The 20,278-nt window shown below is 51.0% G+C and overlaps 9 protein-coding genes across 9 annotated transcripts; 5 read left to right on the forward strand and 4 right to left on the reverse strand.

The window, feature by feature from the left end:
* Positions 1-591: 591 nt before the first annotated feature.
* Positions 592-2,427, forward strand: BO83DRAFT_431372 (amino acid transporter; the record flags this gene model as incomplete). The annotated part of the gene is made up of 5 exons (XM_025535577.1): positions 592-859; positions 919-1,086; positions 1,152-1,501; positions 1,557-2,279; positions 2,332-2,427. The coding sequence occupies 5 exons, from the start codon at positions 592-594 to the stop codon at positions 2,425-2,427; spliced, it is 1,605 nt and encodes a 534-aa protein (XP_025383571.1).
* Positions 2,428-3,202: 775 nt separating this feature from the next.
* Positions 3,203-4,882, forward strand: BO83DRAFT_455905 (cytochrome P450; the record flags this gene model as incomplete). Its single annotated transcript, XM_025537049.1, has 3 exons — positions 3,203-3,531; positions 3,587-4,680; positions 4,743-4,882. 3 exons carry the CDS (start codon positions 3,203-3,205, stop codon positions 4,880-4,882), a joined length of 1,563 nt encoding a protein of 520 aa, XP_025383572.1.
* A 623-nt stretch (positions 4,883-5,505) lies between these two features.
* Positions 5,506-6,745, forward strand: BO83DRAFT_411627 (putative S-adenosylmethionine-dependent methyltransferase; the record flags this gene model as incomplete). Its single annotated transcript, XM_025534327.1, has 3 exons — positions 5,506-5,793; positions 5,906-6,445; positions 6,467-6,745. Exons 1-3 carry the CDS (start codon positions 5,770-5,772, stop codon positions 6,743-6,745), a joined length of 843 nt encoding a protein of 280 aa, XP_025383573.1. The 5' UTR covers positions 5,506-5,769.
* Positions 6,746-7,457: 712 nt separating this feature from the next.
* On the reverse strand, positions 7,458-9,337 carry BO83DRAFT_149003 (uncharacterized protein). Its single transcript, XM_025526225.1, has one exon. It carries the CDS (start codon positions 9,013-9,015, stop codon positions 7,840-7,842), a length of 1,176 nt encoding a protein of 391 aa, XP_025383574.1. The 5' UTR covers positions 9,016-9,337; the 3' UTR covers positions 7,458-7,839.
* A 1,354-nt stretch (positions 9,338-10,691) lies between these two features.
* BO83DRAFT_323256 (putative DNA polymerase iota) lies at positions 10,692-12,757 on the forward strand (the record flags this gene model as incomplete). Its single annotated transcript, XM_025527926.1, has 3 exons — positions 10,692-10,739; positions 10,863-11,150; positions 11,276-12,757. 3 exons carry the CDS (start codon positions 10,692-10,694, stop codon positions 12,755-12,757), a joined length of 1,818 nt encoding a protein of 605 aa, XP_025383575.1.
* An 829-nt stretch (positions 12,758-13,586) lies between these two features.
* On the forward strand, positions 13,587-16,252 carry admB (ADAM family of metalloprotease ADM-B). The gene is made up of 2 exons (XM_025526226.1): positions 13,587-13,746; positions 13,800-16,252. Exons 1-2 carry the CDS (start codon positions 13,677-13,679, stop codon positions 16,103-16,105), a joined length of 2,376 nt encoding a protein of 791 aa, XP_025383576.1. The 5' UTR covers positions 13,587-13,676; the 3' UTR covers positions 16,106-16,252.
* Positions 16,252-16,739, reverse strand: BO83DRAFT_148992 (uncharacterized protein). The gene has a single exon (XM_025526224.1). It carries the CDS (start codon positions 16,699-16,701, stop codon positions 16,399-16,401), a length of 303 nt encoding a protein of 100 aa, XP_025383577.1. The 5' UTR covers positions 16,702-16,739; the 3' UTR covers positions 16,252-16,398.
* A 106-nt stretch (positions 16,740-16,845) lies between these two features.
* cdc31 (putative cell division control protein Cdc31) lies at positions 16,846-17,768 on the reverse strand (the record flags this gene model as incomplete). The annotated part of the gene is made up of 3 exons (XM_025528801.1): positions 16,846-17,158; positions 17,237-17,366; positions 17,475-17,768. 3 exons carry the CDS (start codon positions 17,766-17,768, stop codon positions 16,863-16,865), a joined length of 720 nt encoding a protein of 239 aa, XP_025383578.1. The 3' UTR covers positions 16,846-16,862.
* Positions 17,769-18,152: 384 nt separating this feature from the next.
* Positions 18,153-20,217, reverse strand: BO83DRAFT_411632 (ssDNA-dependent ATPase MGS1). The gene has a single exon (XM_025534328.1). It carries the CDS (start codon positions 20,146-20,148, stop codon positions 18,553-18,555), a length of 1,596 nt encoding a protein of 531 aa, XP_025383579.1. The 5' UTR covers positions 20,149-20,217; the 3' UTR covers positions 18,153-18,552.
* Between the last annotated feature and the right edge of the window lie 61 nt (positions 20,218-20,278).

Consider the following 20,278-nt stretch of genomic DNA (forward strand, 5'->3'; position numbering starts at 1 on the left):
GATTCTGAATTAAATGTGCATCATATCCATAATGCGTTGGGCTGTCCCACTCCACTACAGGGCACATTTCCCATTCTTTCTCACACCCTGCGTTGAACTATACCCTCGACTAGGATGGCTGTTCTGCATACGTCCCTTCCACCGCATATGCTAGAAGCACACAGTAAAGTCTGGTGGCAAAAGCAGATCCTTTGACCATACCTAATCGGGTATATAAATGAGCTCCGCTTATCACCATGAGTCCCAGTAAAAAGCCAAGGTGCCCTTCAAGGAGTTGCGATTCGAGATAAGGGAATGCATAGGACTGTTCAAGGCGACTGAATGATCAGCTTATCGCAGTTCATAGAATTTTCAACAAGGTTTTGTGGCATTCATTCCGGACGATAACAATAGATCCCCCTATCAGTAGTAACGGGAACTTTGATATACGTTCTGCTGCAAGTGCTACGTGAATCCACGGTTTTGTAATAGCGGGTATAGAAGGTATAATACTGCCATGCTTTGGGGAAATCTATCCTACATGACTATTTCCTCATCTTTCCATTCCCTTCGGAGGTCCTCTTAGGATTGAGGTTCAGACCCTATATTACAATGACAGACCGCACGACCTGCATATCCAAGTCACAAGGCCAGCCTGACTCCAGTAATGGGCTTGGCGACCATGTGGAAGCTCCCCTGGATCTGAGGCGAGAGGAACTGCCTGTCCAGTTCTCTCTTTTCTCTACAATCGCATTGGGATTCAGCATGACCAATTCCTGGCTTGGATACTCGGCCACTTTCGTCACCCCACTCTTGATGGGAGGCAGTCCGGCAGTATTCTTTGGTCTTATTGCTGCATCTGTTGCGAGTTGCTTCATCAGTAAGACATCCTGTTCTCATCTGAATGCATAAACTTCCTAACGCGTCATCTGTGCCTAGCGGCGGGTCTGGCGGAGCTCGCCTCGGCGTATCCATCCAGCAGCGGGCAGTATCATTTTGCCTTTATGGTCAGCTCCCCAAAATATCGTCCCGTAGTGGCCTTTACGATGGGATGGTTAAGTGTAGTCGCATGGGCTCTCACCAGTGCATCCACTGCCATTGTCTGTGGTGAGTCTTAATTGATCGAAAGAGGTTCATCAAAACACAACGACATTCTGATGAAAGACTGGCAGCTCAAATGATCGGAAACTTGGCTAGCATATATCGCCCAAGTTACACTGCAGAATCCTGGCAAACGTATCTCATATATGCTCTGCTAATCTTGATTGCGACTGCCATTGTCTGCCTACTCCCACGAGCACTTCCCAAGGGAGAGATCGTGATGTTTATAAGCAGCTTCCTAGGCTTTGTCGCCAGCTTCATCACCGTTCTAGCGACGCAGAATCATAAACAGTCAGCGGCAGTCGTGTTTCTCGACTATAAAAACACCAGTGGCTGGAGTGATGGGACATCGTTTCTCATTGGGCTCGGGACATGTATGTATGCATATCTGGCCATTGACGGGGCCTGTCATATTGCAGAGGTAAGAAAACCCCACCTTAATTTGGGCTTGATGTTTGCTGAGTGAAACCGCACAGGAACTCCCAAACCCTAGTCAGGATGTTCCTCGCGCCATGGGACTAACCATGCTAATTGGTGTGACGACGGTCATCCCTTGGACGCTTGCGTTCCTGTTCTCCGCAACAGACACTGACGCCGTGGCCTCTTCGAGTATACCGATTTACACAATTTATCTACAAGCCACACGAAGTCAACCCGCAGCCACAATGCTCACCGTATGGATTCTTTTCGTCTACTCCGGCGCGTTAGTCTCTTGCATAGTAACAACCGGGCGACTAGCGTATGCTTTCGCTCGCGACGAGGGTCTCCCATACTCAAAGTTCTTTGCCCAGATCCACACCAAACGAGAGGCACCCGTTAATGCCACGATCGGGTGCGCTGCAATTATTCTACTCTACGGTTTGATCTATATCGGATCCACGACAGCATTCAACAGTTTCATATCCATGTCCATCCTGTCCCTCAATATGACCTACGCCGTGCCACAGGCGATTGTGTTGGTCCGAGGGCGAGATCGCATTCTGCCCAAGCGCTCATTCAGTTTGGGCCGATACCTAGGCCCGGTATGTAATGCGTTCTCTGCCTTCTGGGTGCCTTTCATCACAATTATATTTTGCTTTCCCACGTCTCTTCCGACCACAGTTTCAGATATGAACTATGTCAGTGTGGTGATCAGTGGGATTACAGTTTTGATCCTTATATCATGGTGGGGAGGTAAACGGAAGACGTTCTCCGGTCCGGTAAGACTTTCCGTATATTTTGTCGGTGCCTTCAGTATGCTGACAGTAATAGAAAACTGAAATACAGGGCCTCGAGGTTATAATGGAGAGTGATGATATGTCCTCAGGAATTACTCCGTCAATGAGCCAGAAAGGAAACAATGCTTGAGCCGGGCCATGCGTACAATATTCTACTTCACATCCAAGTACCACTATAACAAATCGAACTGTCTAAGTAGTATCACGAATTCCTCTTGGGTGAGCCGTACATAGAATAAGTTGTATGAGATTCGAAAGTCGTATCTACTCTAGGTGAATCCATATACAGAATTTATTGGGATTGAAAACATTCCAAGGGAAGGAAAAGATGATATACACGATCGAATGAGTTCCCCTTATCTGTATTGTAACAACTTTGTCTCAATCAAATGTGTTAAGTATTTTACACAATCATGGTATTGACTTCGTCCTACGTGGCATGGGGGCGGCAGGCATGAGACTCCAGACTAACATGGACCCTGCCTGAGGCGGTCCACAGCTAGCGCCCTTATTGACCGTATTTGGTCAAAATCTACGCAGAGCAAAGAGCACCTCAACTGCGGACATATAGTCATCTTAAACTTGATACGGAGTCTCAATTGGAAGGGGTAGCCATAGGCGCAAACTGCGATAAGCTCACCACTTACCCAAGGCGGTCATAATGTGATTCAGGCTACACCCGGGCTTGCCTATCTCGTGATGCATTGTTTGCTACACGCAATGTAGCTGTACCAAGTGAGCCCTTTGTCATGCTTTCCGATAACGTCTGCTTGGGCTCTCCAGGAAAGCGCGAATAAATGGCTAGTTATAAAGCTAGTGACCAGGTCTTCGATGCTTACTAAAATTGAAGAGCTAAAACACAATCGAGAAACCAAGTCCCTGGCGCCATTGACAGTTCAGTAAACATGGAGTTCCATCTATACTCCATCCTCACCCTGCTCGCTACCACTGCAGGCGTCTTCAGGTTCATTTTATACCCGGCCTTCTTTTCTCCCTTGGCCAAGATTCCAAATGCCCATTGGTCCTGTAGCTTCAGTCCTTTGTGGATACTATGGATGAAATGGTCGAAACAGGAAAACCGCGAGGTATACAAACACCATATGGAAAAGGGCCCTGTGGTACGACTTGGCCCGAGTCTGGTCAGTGTGAACTGCTTCGAAGACGGATTGAAACGGATCTACCACGGAGGGTTCCCAAAGCCTGATTTTTACTTCAATGGGTTCGCCGTATACGGGTATGCACATAATGTACACGTCGACAAAGGAGGACGGGCTAACTTCTGCCAATAGAACTGGCAATCTATTCACAATCAAAGACAATGCAGCACATGCCGCACAGAAGAAAGCATTGGCGAACTGCTTCTCAAAGTCCTCTATCATGTCATCGCAGAGTGTACGCGCCGCATCACGAGACGTCTTGTTCAGGCGTCTTCTTCCGCTTTTATACAATGCTGCTAACCTCAACAAACCAGTTGAGGTACTAGAGCTCAACTACTCGTATCTACTTGACACCTTTGTGCAGTGGCAATTCGGGCAATCGCTGCGCAGCAATCTGGTTGAGGACGAAAAGGAACGGAGATTCTACCTTGACGGGTTTCTGGGAATATCCAAATACACCTTTTGGCAATATGAGTTTCCCGGTCTGATCAACATGCTCCAGAAAATTGGGATTCACCTCATCCCCAAATCCGTGATAAACGCATTTGAGGGCGTCGAAAACTGGAACCTAGAAAAGTGTGACCAAGCCCAGCAACTCCTAGCCAGCAGGGAACAGTTATCACTAGATGATCACCCGGTGGTGTTTGAACAGGCGCTCAAGGGGATGAGCGAGGTCACCTCCAAGCCAAAAGCATACCCTCGTCGTCTCCCACTGGCAAGTGAAATGTTTTCCTTAAACTCCGGCGCGTTTGAGACCAGCGGCAACACCAGCACCTACCTGTTGTACGAGCTCAGTCGACACCCGGAGTGGCAGAAAAAACTTCAAGAAGAGTTGCGCAGTCTGTCCCCGTCGTTGAAATATATTCCTGGAAAGGTAGTGGAAATCGACGATATGACCAATCCTCAGGATATCGACAAATTGCCAATCCTTCACGCTGTCCTGATGGAAACCCTTCGACTCTGGCCCTCCGTGCCTGGAGGTCAACCACGTGTCGTGCCATGGCCTTGTACCCTAGGGGGCTACCACAACATCCCCACAGGAACAATTGTGCAGTCATACGCTTCTGTTCTGCATCGCATGCCTGATGTATTTCCTGATCCTCATGAATGGAAGCCAGACCGATGGCTCAATGCGTCACCAGAAGAATTGGCTATCATGAGAAAATGGTTCTGGGGGTTTGGCAGTGGTGGAAGAATGTGCCTTGGGCTTCACTTTGCCTATTACTGTGAGTATGCTTCCATTTCTCGGCAGTTGATAATATAAGCCACTAGCTAACCCACATTCTAGCCATTAAATTCTTGTTCGCGAGCATCTATTCCAACTTCACAACCACAATTCATGACCATGGGGACATGGAACCAAGTGACGGGTATCTGTCATGTCCAAAGGGACATCGTCTGGAACTAAGATTTCATCTTTTGCAGTGAAGTATGTGGTAGTCGCAAGGTTAGGTCGCCACATGTTGCCATAGGCTTAAACAACTGGAGACTAAATTCATAGTACAGGTTCGAAAGAACTTGATACGTTGAAATGGGCACTATCTAGTGTTAGGTAGTATGTAGTTTTCTATATTTTGCCAAAACCTTGTTTTCAAGAAGAATCATCCTTATTCACTACTCCCTCGAAGGCCACATTTGTGGTAGCGTATTGAGCCGAATCTTACTTTCATCGATTCCATTATCTGCCTTGAGATTTTATTGAGTCTTTCTCCCATAAGACTACACGTTCATTTGAGATTGTCCTTGTCTCTGAAGGCATAGTCCATGCCAGTATGACGTTTCGATACTAATAATTGACGGTATCATCAGGGAATAGAACGGTATGGACCGTCCCAGTTTGACCTTTACTATATCCCTAGCCTTGTTAGTGCTGGATACTGCAGCAGTGCTTTCTAATTCTAATCCACGGATTCTGTGGTTATCACAAGTTAAATTGGTTAGCCAAGTTTATTCTATTATACTATGCTATTGGTCTTATCTTTCAGTTAGTATAGAGAAACCAAGACAATACATACAGTATATATAATAAAACTTAACTTCTGATCAACGTTGAAAGAAAAGTGGAATTGTCATGGCAACTGGGTATGTGGAACAGTCATGTTATCTCATGAGGCTTGCGCACATTGCTGCATACTCTAAGCATAAGAGCCGTAGGAAGGTATGGCGAAGTGATATCCACGCCATGAGTTAGTATATAAATCACTTCCAGTCTTCGGTGACAAGACCAAAAGGGAGGACTCAAGTCTGATAGTATGATCTGCGACAGGTTACATCACGTTCAACCAATGGCCAGTTTCTCGTGAGTTTTTCCCCGGATGTCTATAATTTCCGACATACCGGTGAGCGTTTTTCTGCTCCGCAAGGGATGAAGGTTATGACTGTTCGGCATATGCTGCACATCGCCCTTCCCCTCCTCAGGCTCTGCACGACACTGTTTTAGCCTACCACCAGTCTCCCCGCGAACTATGTGTCGACCTGGGTACTGGCCATGGGGCTGTGGCTCGCGCGCTGGCCACCCTTTTCAAATCTGTTATCGGCGTTGATTCCTCCAAGGGCATGCTGAAGCAAGCTGCAGGAGCTCAGAAATCGGACGTCAGTAATATCCAACATCACCAGTCCAATGCAGAGTCTCTCCCCTTCATTGCATCGAAGACGGTTGATCTGGTGATCGCCTGTCAAGCAGCACATTGGTTCGACCCTGAGCCGCTCTGGAAAGAGATGACACGAATAGTCCGGCCTGGGGGTACTGTTGTTTTCTGGAACTGGGGCCATTACGTCGTAATGGGACGTCCGCAGGTTAATAGGGCCCTGCAAAAGTTCTTTTTTGAGGATCTGGTACCGTACTGGCCTCAACCAGGAATATCAGTGTTCAACAATGAATGGATGTATCCTGTTGAATGCCGGGACTTTGCTAACTGGACCGACCTTACAAGGTTGGTGAGTGTTCCTGCCGATGATGATGCGCCTGGCGTGTTGGAGACGCCAGGAGCTGTAAGAATGCGTGCATCATAGACACTTGGTAGTCTGGAGACCCTGATACGGACATTGAGTATGATCCATGAATGGCGCAAGGCACAATCTGAAGCTTTATCGGTAAAAGAAGGCGGGTATGGCGACTGCGTGGACACTCTCATGCGAGATATGATCGAGGGCGACAAAAAATGGCGCGCTTTTGTTACACCGGGGGGCGATTGGCGGGACATCGAGGTAGATCTCGAAATGCGCAGCATTCTGCTAATGGCTCGAAGGAAACAGTCCCTGTCGTACTGCGCAGATCCGCATCAACGCTAGCCATGACAGCATCCGTTCGCCTTTCGATTGATCCTATGCAGGTTGGACCTACCTGAAGCGTATGCTTTCTGAAGGATACTAGAGATCGCCTTCTTGAACAATCGGAAATGGAGGTTCAAACTTCTGGAGAAAGTATGTAGGAGAAGATGATGGAGCGGCCCGTTGCTGCTGCTTAGCAGGTCAGGTGCTACACGTGGTTTTTCTTGTTCGCGGATTGTTACCATTTCTATTCTGTAATTTGCCTTTGGATATCTGTCACCCGTAGTCTTACGTTAATCTTGGATTTCCTGTCAACATTATAGAATTCATTATCATATTATGCGAGAGAAGAGAAGGCGACACCTTCGAGATCATGGTTATTACATTTCTGTCCTGGCTCGACATACAGTCTGCAGCTCTGACCGAGTTGGCAATAGTCTATGAGCTATTTCTCGTTAATCTTTTCTTTTCTTTTATCTTCTTTCTTCTTTCTCTTGAAAGTCTGAGGGTTGGCTGGCTGGCACTATAAGATCTATCTAAAGGATGATCTGCAAGTCGATGCAGCTATTACTAGTTAGATTAGTTGGATATTATGACGCAGAGACGATCCACGAAAGTTAATATCATGGGGTCTCCGCATGTTATTATTGTTGCTATATTAAGCATACTAGGATGGGGAATGCGTCAGAGATCGACCGTCGTATTTATGATTTGTATGAAGCATGGAGCTGCATGAACATACGGCAGGCACGTAGCACAGCATTACACGGGTGAAGGTGGAATGTAGCCATGTAATCATCTGGTCAGATTGCATTCACATGCATATAAATGTATATTATTGGAAGAAGATATGAAAATATTTATAGAGAAAGTAGGCAGAAGTGTAAAAAGTTGACTGGTCGGTGAATGTAAACGGCATGAACGTCCAGACATTCAAGGTAGAGCTTCCCGACCAGAAAAAGAAAAAGGAAAAGAAAAGAAAATCCCAAATCGATAATAGCTATCTAGCAATATGTCTGAAAGTAGGATGGGGTATGCTGTGGTTCATCTGCCGTCTATATGCATAATTCGTGATCATCAATGCAAGGGGGTTCGTAACCAAGCATGGGTTATCGTCATTGATCGGCATGTGCGCATTCAAGTTCGTGGGTGGTGTGCGTCTGCCACTCGTCATTTTCCGTTTCCACATCCGACGAGACAGATGAACTGGGGCTGGAGTGATAGAGTGTGGTACTGGCGCTGGACAGCGGAGGGTCGGAGGACGGGGTCTCCGTTTCGGACTCGTGCGGCATCGTTTCAGGCTGGGACACGGATGATGTTGAACCCGTCTCATCCTGGACGGGATGAAGCAGTTTGTCACGATTCTCTAACGGTCCCAGGGTCCATCGCCATTCACAGCGACGTTTAGCTCGCTTCCTGCGCGGCGTTTGTGGTGTCAGGCTGCCTGGGTTGCTGGGTCCCGCAATTCCGTCCATCAAGGCCACTGCCCGGACTTGCCTCTCGGCATTGGAATGTTTGCGCTTCTTCCGCTTAATGGGAGACGATGTCTTCTTCCCTAAGCCGGCCTCGGGCTCATCTTCGGAAGTGCTGGAATCCGAGGGACACCCGCTGGCGTTTGAATCCGAGTCCTCATCTGATGAGGTCACCTCTGATTGCTGAGGTTGAGGTTGGAGTGCAGGCTCGGGTTCATCGTGTAGATCAGAGTGGCGCGCCGTGTAGTGCACGGTCTGAATTTCCTCTTCCAAGGGATTGCGATAGCTGACTTGCTTCTTCGCGGGAAAGAAGACGCGGCGCGCGCTCGGTCCACCATTCGGCCCGGTAGTGGCCACCGATCCAGCCCGTCGGCGGCAGGTCGGCTCGAGCGGCGAGTTTCGTAGAATACTCTTCACCCCCAGGGGGAGTTGGTATGGGTTGTGTGTGGTAAATGGAGAGGACGGTTTGCTGAAGCGTTGGTTGGATGGGTATTTGGATGACGGAGAGGCGGTGGCAGACGCAGGGCCGGTGACCTCGTAGGCATTTTTGAAGGTATTACGGACGGTAGGAGATGCCGTTCCGGTTGCGAGAGAGAGGGACAGTCCCGTTGAGGATGTACCAAAGGTTCGGGGAAGAGAGGAGGTTTGGAGAGTGAGCTTCGGTCGGGATGATATCGTAGTTTGTTGTGGGGCACTGGCGGATGAGGAGGATGAAGAGGAAGAGGTTGTGGTGGTCGCAGTCGAAGCCAGACTGCAGACCATGTTGGAGGAAGAAGACGAAGGGTGGGATGCTTGCGGGGTCATGGGGGTTGCGAGCATGGCGAAGGCCCCCAAACACGACGGCGGAGGGAGCAGTAGAAGAAGAAGAGAAAGAGGAAAAGGAAGAGAGAGGAAGAGAGGAAGGAGGAGGATAAACGAAATGAGATCAGAAAGCGAGGAGGTCTTGGAAGGTGCAACAGTAAGGCCCCGCACCAAGAAGCAGGAAAGACGAAGCAGAAGCAGTAGCGCCTTGCCAACAGCACCGGAGTGTGATTCAAGATGCAGAAGTGCAACAACCGGCTCCAAGCGCGTCAAATCCAGGGACGATAAGGTTCTGAAATAAGACCAGGTGGGATCCCAAGCACTGGAACCAAGCAGACAAGAGACGTGGGCGCTTGTACGAGGGTCGCCTTATTTTAGAATGATCTGCGACTCATGGTTTGCTGGAATGTTGAAGAAATGACTGTTGGAACCAGAGGATAAGCCAGAGGATAGGCAGAAGAAGATTGATTAAAGTCAGTCCAAGAGGAAACTGGGTTAAAATGAAACTGAAACTGAAAATGTCTTTTAGCCGCGGGGGAGGGAAATTAAAGAGATCAAGAAATTAAGAAATTAAGAAATTACTGTTAATCAAAAGTGCTAAATTTACGAGTCTTCGCCATCCTATCATCCAACCATCCAACCATCCAAGCCGGGCTGGTGGATGGAGTCGCTGGACTCCATCGTACCCTCAGCATCTCCATTCAGGCATGTCTTCACAGTCTTAGTGCTCATCTGCTGGACCACCGACCGGCTAGTCGCTCCCCATCTAATTATAACCCAACTATTGACGCCGCCGCCGACGGGCCCCAGTTTTCCGATGATCGAGAATGGCCGATCTTTCCAACGGCTCCATTCCATCTGCCATCTTCTGGCCATCGACGCCCGGGCGAGACACGCGGCCGATCCATTCCTCCAGCAGTCTGATCTCCGCCATGTCTCTGGTAGAAATCTGCCTAGTGTTGACTCACATCCACCATGAGTGTATGTTTTGATTCATTTCCACGTTGAGTATTGCTGGTTGTCGTTCCCGGGCACGAGTTGCGAGACGTTATTTATAGCAATTGAACTGGAGCAAGAAAAAGGGAAAAGGTGCGCGTCACAGTGCGGCCCTTACGTAAGGCAGTTGCATCTGACACGGACCAATCAAAACTGCAGCTGACGCGGTGTTCTAAAAATGGGATAGTCCCTGCACGAAGTGACTGTGGGGAAATGACACCCCTTTGGGTTAGCGTCATGGTCACGCACCTACTGAGTCAGCCAGGGTCCAACCAACCAGAAAGTCTGAATGGGCTTTACCCCAGCCACCTAGCGACTGAAGCGTGACCACTGCACCAGCCACATCCCAGCCGCAGGTTTGTTGCCCAATCAGCTGGATGACTCAATTCGCACTAAACAGAATGTTGCATCGCACTATCTATCCTATCTATGGATTCATCTCGGTTGACTATCGAATCTCTTCTCGCTACTTGATGACAGGTGCGGACGGACAATTTCCCTTTTTGAGCTCCCATTTCCAGCCCTCTGCATTCCGGTAATATTATCCACCGGAGGTTTTCGCAACATCCTTTTCGCCTCCCTACTACGGATACAGTAGGGACTCAGTACAAGGTCGCAGACGGAATACAAGTTCCCGTTGAGGTCTGCCTGGAAATTCGATCCCCACTGGCCCTCTCTCAGTCGATGCTACATAGTTCATGGCTGTGTTACCATCCAGAGACGACCGCCGAATCATCCTCCACTTTGTCAGTCACGCTACCCATATAGTGATCCATACTGCACTCAAATAAAAATAACGTTTTCAACATCCTGCGGGAAACGTGACTCCATTCGGCCGTTAGCTAACTGCCTCTCTGCAATCCCCACAGGATTATGATTGTTTCTACGCCTCGGTCTTCGAGGTGGAGCAGCCGGTGCTGAAATCCTTGCCGTTGGCCGTCCAGCAGAAACAGATTGTAGTCACCTGTAATTATGAGGCCCGCCGGCGCGGGTTGCGCAAGCTCCAGTTGATCAAAGAGGCCAAACAGATCTGCCCGGACGTCGTCATTGTCTTAGGTGAAGATCTGTCTAGATTTCGTGATGCATCCAAGGATTTATTCCTCTACATTAGGTCCTTCGTCTGGGGGGAGAAGGTCGAAAGACTCGGGTTTGATGAGGTATGTATTGCTAGTTTCGACTACAAACTTGATTTCATTGTCAGGACTGCCCGTTGAGGTGGTTCTCCACGGGTTCCTGGGCTGCAGTGAACTTCTTCGCGATCCCATCTAATACCCGCCTGCAGTTGTTCTTGGATGTCACCGAGATGATCAACTACAATGTCGATTTGTTAAATCGCTATGATCTGGAACATTCATTCTTTCATCTGGACCGGCACGAACCCACCGTGGGTTTCACTTATGATGCCACCCGATTATGTGGCTCCACTTACCCAGCTGATCCGAATACGATCGCTGCCGCTGCGCCCTCGACGACTGCGACAGCTGACGAAGACGCATCAGCCTGGCTTTACACTCGACTGCTGGTGGCCTCGCACCTCGCAGGCTACCTTCGCGGTCAACTGGAGCAGCAGAAAGGGTACACTGCCACAGTGGGGATCTCTACGTCCAAGCTTCTCGCCAAGCTCGCAGGCAGCACTCATAAACCGAACAACCAGACTACGCTGCTTCCCCCGTATACTACACCGACGCTTGCTGCGTCCAGTAATGTGCTGAATTTTCTCGATGCGCACGAAATCAGGAAGATCCCTGGGATCGGCTCCAAACTGACGCGGAAACTCTGTCACTATCTTGCTGATGAAGGCGCTCACTCAGTCCCAGCGGTAACCGCCGACGACACCGCTGACTCTGACAAGGTGACTGTGAGAGACATCCGGTTGTTGCCTGGCATGGGCCCGTCCCACCTCAGTCAGATCTTAGGTGGTCCAGGGGCACCCCGAGATATCGGGGTGCGGGTCTGGGGACTGCTGCATGGCGTAGACAATACCGAGGTCATCCAGGCAGGAGATTTGCCCACGCAGATAAGTATTGAAGATTCCTACGGTCGCCTGGACAGTCTCGACAGCGTCCGTAAAGAGCTAGTCTCGCTCACAGGGAGCTTACTTCGTCGGATGCGGACGGATCTGACAGAGAAGGACAGGGAGACTGACGGTACAGCAGCAAACCAAGTTGCAGTGTCTAAAGTCCGATGGCTCGCGCATCCACGGACCCTGCGGCTGTCCACCCGGCCCCGATCTGCCACCGACAATGCGCAAGCTTACCATGGGGGGAGAATTTCTCGGTCAGCGCCGCTGCCCGGCTATGTCTTTCATCTTGATGAGAGTGTAGACGCGCTGGCTGAACGGTTGGTACGAGATCAGCTACTGTCCATGTTCCGCAAGCTTCACCCGGAGAGATCTGGGTGGAACCTGCGGTTAATGAATGTCGCTGTGACAAATCTGGTAGAGGCAGCTGGAGAACGGAAGCAAAGCAGTGGACGCGATATTGGTAAGATGTTTCAGAGCCAAGGGTCGCGGCGCAACGATGCCTTGGCCATTTCTGAGCCAGTGCCTGTCTCTACGCGTAACAGCGGCACGATGCATCACCTTCAGGAACCCCTTCATCGTGGAGACAGTGCAGCCGTGACCGAGAACGAAGTGGAGGAAGCTGCATGGGAAGAGAGCGATGGAGAAGATGGCATGGCTTGTGTAGCATGTGGCGTCTGCGGCGCCATGATTCCGCATTTCGCCCGAGAGGCGCACGAAGCATTTCATTTGGTTCCCGACTGATCTTGAGTTGGGGTTACTGGGCGCCAAACTGCGGGGGAATGGTGACACTATGGTTGAAGAGTATTGACCACAGGAATGAGTGGTTATTAAGACAACAATATAATGAGCGATGATCCGTAAGCGCCGGGAGGCTTGGCGGGTGTCCGCGACAACCAAAAGCGGAGAAGCGATGAATCGACCATCAAATGGTTTGTTGTTGTTGATTCGGGGTCCAATTGCAATCCCTGAACCGGACCCTGTCAATCCCTCTCCTCAAGTCCCTCGCTACTATCCTCCGCTTTTTCCACCCCCTCCACCTTATTTTCCCATCCATCATCTTCCATTTTCTCAATTCAATTCACTTTCGTTGAATTAGACTCGCTCCTGTTTGCCCTCTGGACCAACGTGTATTTGTTTACTGCTTGGAGGGAGATTCTCGCCATTCATTCCAGATTTCCGCCCGCTCGCCAAGGCGGCTGCGCCTCCAGCCAAGCCAAAACCTCCTTGGTTCGCCAACTGGAAGAATCCCTTTCACTCCCCCGTCAAGTGAGTCTCACTGCTCACTCCGGTTGTTGCGCGCGCGCTCTCTCTCTCTCTCTCTCTCTCTCTCTCCTCTCCACACCTCCAGTATACTTCCTCTGAAGGTGTGAGAGACTGCGACGATCCGGGGAAGAATAAACCCTCCTTCAGTGCAGCTTAATCTCCGGCGTGATCCGTCATACATGACCGGATCCCGAGCCAAGATCTCGACCGGGTCCATCCAATTAGCTGTGAAAGGGAACTCATTCGTTTCCACGTTTCGTCGCTGCCTGATGCTGTGGATCGAAGGGGTCTGTTAACCCTGACTTCCCGGATCTCTCGCTGTTGTTTTGATGCCAGCACACTCGTTCAGCGCATACCTTCAACATCTCCCATCGGCTGTCTTCACTCGCTGACAGCCATGCGGTTTCTTACCTATTCCCTGCCCTTCATTGCAGGTGCTATATCACTCTTTGGGGCCAATGTACAAGGTGAGCTCGGCGATATCTGGCGCATGGATCTGTTCTAACTTGACCGAATGCAGCTCGATCACAAGCTCCAAGTGCCATCCGTCATGTGTCGACGCTTGACCAGCCCACCATCAAGACGCCCTCGCAGCGGGTCAATCACCTTGACCACTTTGACATCACCTTCGATATCCATGACACGCACCAGCGGATCAAGCTGGAGCTGGAACCCAACCACGACATCCTGGCAGAAGACGCAATCGTACAGTACCTCGACGCCGACGGGAACGTGCGACGTCACGAGCCCATTGCCCGACATGAGCACAAGGTCTTCAAGGGGAGGAGTCTACTCGGGCGAGGAAAAGGCATGTGGGATCCGGTTGGATGGGCGCGGATCTACTTGAAGCAGGATGGTTCGGAGCCACTGTTTGAGGGAGTCTTCAGTGTCGACGGCGACAACCATCATGTTCAGCTGAAATCGGCATACATGGAGAAGAAACGCCCCGTGGATGTCGACCTTCCTGACTCAGCGAAGGATTATATGATCTTCTACCGGGATTCGGATATGGTGCGTCTACATACGGAATTGAAGCGGTCGTCGCTCGGATCAACTTCGTGTCAAGCCGATCAGCTCGGCTTCAACACCAACCCCAACCACCCTGTGCTACAACCGTACGTCCAGGCGGAAACGGATGCGTGGGGAGCGATGTCGTTGAACTCTTTGTTTGGACTCAACAAGCGCCAGTCTGATATCGGAAGTGTGTCCGGTAATGCTGGTGGTGTCAATCTGGCATCGACCATTGGCGATACTTCGGGCTGTCCGAGCACGAAACAGGTGGCTCTGATTGGTGTTGCAACGGACTGCTCCTTTACCGGCTCCTTTAACAACGAGACGGCCGCCAAGGAATGGGTCATCAGTACTGTGAACAGCGCGTCCAATGTTTACGAAAAGTCCTTCAACATTACGATTGGGCTGCGGAATTTGACCATTACCGACAGCTCATGCCCCGACAATCCGCCCGCGGCCACAGCATGGAACATGCCCTGCTCCAGCGGAAATCTCACCTCTCGTCTGGATCTGTTCTCCAAGTGGCGCGGCGAGCAATCGGACGACAATGCTTATTGGACCTTAATGAGCGATTGCGCGACGGGCAACGAGGTCGGACTGTCCTGGCTGGGCCAACTCTGTAACAGCGATGCTTCTTCGGATGGCTCCAGTACGGTCAGTGGAACTAACGTTGTCGTTCGGTCTTCCGGCTCGGATTGGCAAATCTTTGCTCATGAATCTGGCCACACCTTCGGCGCCGTCCACGACTGCGACTCCCAGACCTGTGCACAGGATCTTGAAGCCTCGTCTCAATGCTGTCCGTTGACCTCAAGCACCTGCGATGCCAACGCAAAATACATTATGAACCCCACAACTGGAACAGACATCACCTCGTTCTCGCAATGCACTATCGGAAATATTTGCGCAGCCCTGGGCCGCAACAGCGTCAAGTCCAGTTGTCTCTCCGCCAACCGCGACGTCACCACCTACACTGGCAGCCAGTGCGGCAACGGAATTGTCGAGTCCGGCGAAGATTGCGACTGTGGCGGAGAAGATGGTTGCGGCGACAACAACTGCTGCGACGCGAAGACATGCAAGTTCAAGTCGGGAGCTGTGTGTGATGACTCCAACGATAGCTGCTGTTCGAGCTGCCAGTTCTCCTCGGCCGGGACAGTATGTCGCGCCAGTCGCGGCGACTGCGACGTGGCAGAGACCTGCAGCGGCAACTCCAGCACTTGTCCCACCGACTCGTTCAAGAAAGACGGCACCAGCTGCGGCAGCAGTGGCTCGGGACTCGCCTGCGCCAGTGGCCAATGCACCAGCCGGGACTACCAGTGCCGCAGTGTAATGGGCAGTCTCCTCCACAGCAACGACACCTACGCATGTTCCTCCTTCAGTTCCTCCTGCGAACTGGTCTGCACCTCCCCGAAGATTGGCACGTGCTACAGCGTCAACCAGAACTTCCTCGACGGCACTCCCTGCGGCAATGGCGGCTACTGCAGCAACGGGGACTGCAAGGGCCAGAACGTCGAATCCTGGATCAAGAACCACAAGGGCATCGTAATCGGTGTCGCCTGCGCCGTAGGCGCCCTCATCCTTCTAGCCCTGATGACCTGCATCGTGAACCGCTGTCGTCAAGCCCGCGCCCCCAAACCCGTCCCGCGTCCAATGCCCTACGGACCCTGGCCCGGCGCTAGACCTCCCCCGCCGCCGCCCATGAACGAGTGGCCGGCGCGAGGCTATCAAGGATTAGGGAACGAGCCGCCGCCACCATATCCAGGTGTAGCTGGCCAGCCAGTACCGCAATATATGTCTCCCCAGGGGCGGTACGGTTGATTGACGAGACTTTCCGTGCGATTTAGTATGCATTATGATTCTTGCAGCCACTCGCATTGCATTTTGTGACGATTGATTGATTGAAGTAATTGACCTTAACATTCTTTGTCTTGGAGTGGAGGCGTGTTTTAGAGTTTTGGTTTGGTGCTGGATTGTTGTTCTTTTCTATATGGGGTCTGGGTGTTTAAACCTACAATTAATGGATACAGTGGCCGGGGTCGGTTCACGTCTTGCTCAATTGATAGTTTGTTTCGTTCTTTGTTCGTTTACCTTCTCTCCCTTTCTTGCCCATACTAGACGGACCGTGGTATGTATGGTCGGGGGTATGATGTATGTATTCTTGCCGTGTAGTATAATGAACTCTTCGATTTAAATAACTTCCGTCTTGTAGGTATAGTAAGCAACATTGACCATAGCATGGTAGTCGTCAGGAAGGGAATCGATATTGATAATCCTATTTTCATTGTATAGTCAAAATTCCAAATCAATTGGCGCCAGTCCATGCAGAGTACGAGTGGTAAATGATTAGACGTCAACAAGAAAACAGACACACACCAAAGACAAGTCAGTGAGGTAAACAAGAATAAACCATCCATCTCCCATCTACCCACGAAACCGGGAAATTCCACCCAATCCACATACATATCCAATAATAGAAAAAAAAAAAAAAAAAAAAAAAAAAAAAAAAAAAAAAAAAAAAAAAAAAAAGAAAAAAAAAGACTAAAGAAAGAGAGGTATAAAAAAAAAAGAAGAAAAATCACTGCCAGCAAATCCCCACAAACGCCTCGCGCGTAACACCCCCGACACCCTCCAAATCAAACTCCTCAATCATAGCCCTCAACTCCTCCTCTTCGAGGCCCGTCTCACCCAATTCCCTGGCCACGCGCCTCAAGTCCTCCAGATCAATGTATCCCTTCCCGCCTTCATCGAACAGTTCGAACGCGCGCAGGATCTCGTCCCGCGGATCCCGCTCCAGTATCTTCAGCGCCGTGACGGCCTGAAAGGCCGATAGTGGCATGAGCAGATTACTCGGGTGTTGGGGGTTCGTAGTTGCTGCCGCGCGGTTCTGTTGTTGCTGGGGTGGGGGAGGGTTGCCAGGGTTCTGTTGCTGTTGTTGTTGGACTTGGGGACGCGGAACGCCGTAGGTGGTTAGGAGGGAGATGAGCTCTTGTTTGGGGAGGGTGAAGCCTAGGGCGCGGAAGGCGACGCGGAGTTCGTGGTAGTCGAGGTGGCGGTCGCGGTCGAGGTCGAAGAGGGTGAACTGTTTGTTATTATCTTGTTAATCATGTGTTTGTTCCTTGTAGGATGCAGTGTATGTATGTATGTGTTTCTTGTTGACGGGGAGTGACTTGGAAAAGTGGGTTATTACAGCTTCGTTGATCTCTTCGCGTTGCTCCTCTGTCAACCGGTTCAAGGGATTCGTGTCTTGTTGGGGTTGTGAATGCATGGGTGGTTGCGGTGGTGCTTGCGATGGACCTGGTGCCTGTTGGCTAGCTTTGGGGTCGGCGAAGTCGCCGGCCGTGGGAGCGCCGGGCGCGCCGGCGAGACTGCGGTGTCGCGAGAAGGAGGAGGCGCTGAAAGGGAGGGCGTTGGCGTTGATGGATCGGTCGGGGAGTTTTCCAGAGGCGTAGGAGCGCGTGCCGAAGGGTTGTGAGGAAGCCATTGTGTTTGGTGGGTGGTGGTGTGGTTTAGGTCGGTGAGAGAGCACCCCGACCGCGGTCGGTCGGTGGGGGGTGGAGGGTGAGAGTCAATGGAGGGGCGTTGTTGGTGCAAGGAGTTGGAAGAGTGGGATTGAATTTGCGATGGGTAAAATGACAGGTTGTAAGGGGGTGGTGGTGCAGTGGGTAAACAAGCTGGAGACGATGAGATGAAGAGCTGGAGGAGGAAGAGGAGAGAAAGATGGAGGTGGAGACGCGATGGAGACGCGAGGCGGCGGTTTGATTGGCGGCGGAGGCTAACCTGGAACACGTTTGGTTTGAACATCCTACTTTGTATTTATTTCTTGGTAGACTGAAAGTCTAAATTGAAGAAAATTATGGTCTGTCATATAAAATCCTTGTTTCTACCACGGTCTATTGTTCTTGGTAGGAAATTATGTGTGAGGCTGTTCCTTAGATGTACCCCGGGTGTCTGCTGGCCTCCATGGTTGCTCATACTCCTATCCAATCGCCCAATGTGCACTTCCCTGTGCCTGAACAGGGGAATGCTATTTCTGGAAACCCCTGCATGGATATTGATGGTCTCCGTCTGACCGTGCAGATGGACTTACGTCCCAGATCTGGCATTGACATACTGCCAACGCTCGAGGCGATCGAGGTGGTCTTGTGTAAGCATATTCATGCCATGGGGCACAGGCTGGTTATACGTGGCCTTGTGTGTGTGATGACAGAGGGTGAGTCAATGGCACTGGCAGGTTTATACTGCCTCATTGACAGCGACATGATAGTCTACCTCATAAGATCTGGGTCCACCTGATGCCCTAAATCGTGATCCTCCAAAAACTTCCGTCCCAAAATCTGCTCCGGAAGATAATCCTGGACAACCTCCCCATCGACATAGTTAGGATTATACTTGTATTCCTTGCCATATCCGAGCTCCTTCATCAACCGAGTCGGCGCATTGCGCAGATGGATCGGAACCGGTAGCCCAGCGACACCGGGCTCTGCTAGCGCAGCAAATGCATTGTTCAGGGCGCGGTACGACCGCGTGCTCTTCTTTGAGAGTGCCATGGCAACCGTCGCATGTGCCAGATTGATCCGTGCCTCCGGTAGGCCGATCTTTTCCACGGCCGAGTGGGTCGAGATGGCTAGCGTGAGCATGCTGTTGTCAGCAAGCCCAATGTCTTCGGATGCGACCACGATGAGACGTCGAGCGATATAGAGCGGGTCTTCCCCGGACTGGATCATGCGAGCAAGATAGTATAGCGCCGCATCCGGATCGCTCCCCCGGATAGACTTGTGAAAGGCGGAAATGGTATCGTAGTGTTGGTCCCCGGCCCGGTCATAAACAAGTGTCTTCGTCAATGACCGCTTGATCTCGTCCTTGTTTATTCCAGGCCGTTTCGACAGATCCATGGCGAGCTCAAGAAGATTGAGGGACGTCCGCGCGTCCCCATCGGCGAACTTGGCCAAGTAATCAATCAATTCCTCGTCGACCAGTTCCGAAGGCGAATAGTTCGGTCCTTCCAGGCGTAGTGCCCGATGAAGGATTGATCTGATATCCTCGTCTGTAAGTTTGGACAGAGTGAATGTCCGACACCGGGACAGCAGAGCGCTCTGCACCTTGAAGGAGGGGTTCTCGGTGGTGGCACCAATGAGCGTAACCTGCCCACTTTCTACGGGCCCCAGAAAAACATCTTGTTGGGACTTGGAGAATCGATGAATCTCGTCACAGAAGATGATGGTCTTCCGTCCCGTTAGGCTGAGCTCACTTTTCGCTTCGGAGAAGATCTTCTTGCACTCGGCAACCCCGGTACTGGTGCTGTTGATCTCGACAAAGCGACTACCAACCATCGAAGCAATCACGCGAGCAATGGTTGTTTTCCCTGTTCCTGGACCACCCCAAAGGACCATGCTGGGAACCCGATCTTGCTCGATCAGGCCCCGAAGCACCCCGTTTGGCCCTACAAGCTCTTGCCCGCAGACATCGTCAAGAGTCCGGGGACGCATGCGTTCCGGTAACGGTGCAGCCTTTTGCAAGGCACTAACCTTGGGTTTCTTTGGCTCACTCGACGGTTGGCTAGGCCCAGATCTCTCGTATACTTCTGACGAGTTGGCATCGTGCGGTGTCGCCCGTTTGCCGTTGACGTTGCGCAAGGGGGAAGACGTCACATTTTGATCTCGCTGTCCATTTGCTTGAGCAGACTGGGCAGTAGCTTTCTTCGCAGAGGCTGGCTGGAAGAAGCTGGGAACCGGAGCTTTCTGAGTGGCGGGAGTCTCGCCCGAGCTGGACGGCTCTTCGATAAAGTTCTGGCAGTCAGAATCGATATGGTCGTTGATCTTCAGGGAGGAGACGGATTGGCTGCAAATGGGGCAAGACACCATGATGGCGGATAGTCATTAGAGTTATAACACAAACGCTGCCAGCAAGCTGGGTGCAGAGCAGCTCCCAGTGGCGGCCATGGGAAATGGAGCTATCAAATCACTTTCTGATTAAGTGGTGAAACGCGTTTCC

The sequence above is a fragment of the Aspergillus eucalypticola genome (assembly GCF_003184535.1).
Source record: "Aspergillus eucalypticola CBS 122712 chromosome Unknown BO83scaffold_33, whole genome shotgun sequence".
Taxonomy (NCBI): Eukaryota; Fungi; Ascomycota; class Eurotiomycetes; order Eurotiales; family Aspergillaceae; genus Aspergillus; species Aspergillus eucalypticola.

Coding starts and splice junctions, on each gene's coding strand:
- BO83DRAFT_149003 (XM_025526225.1), bottom strand. CDS start 9,015: ATGCTCGCAACCCCCATGACCCCGCAAGCATCCCACCCTTCGTCTTCT.
- admB (XM_025526226.1), top strand. CDS start 13,677: ATGCGGTTTCTTACCTATTCCCTGCCCTTCATTGCAGGTGCTATATCA. Junction 13,747..13,799: donor CTTTGGGGCCAATGTACAAG/GTGAGCTCGGCG, acceptor GACCGAATGCAG/CTCGATCACAAGCTCCAAGT.
- BO83DRAFT_148992 (XM_025526224.1), bottom strand. CDS start 16,701: ATGGATGGTTTATTCTTGTTTACCTCACTGACTTGTCTTTGGTGTGTG.
- BO83DRAFT_411632 (XM_025534328.1), bottom strand. CDS start 20,148: ATGGTGTCTTGCCCCATTTGCAGCCAATCCGTCTCCTCCCTGAAGATC.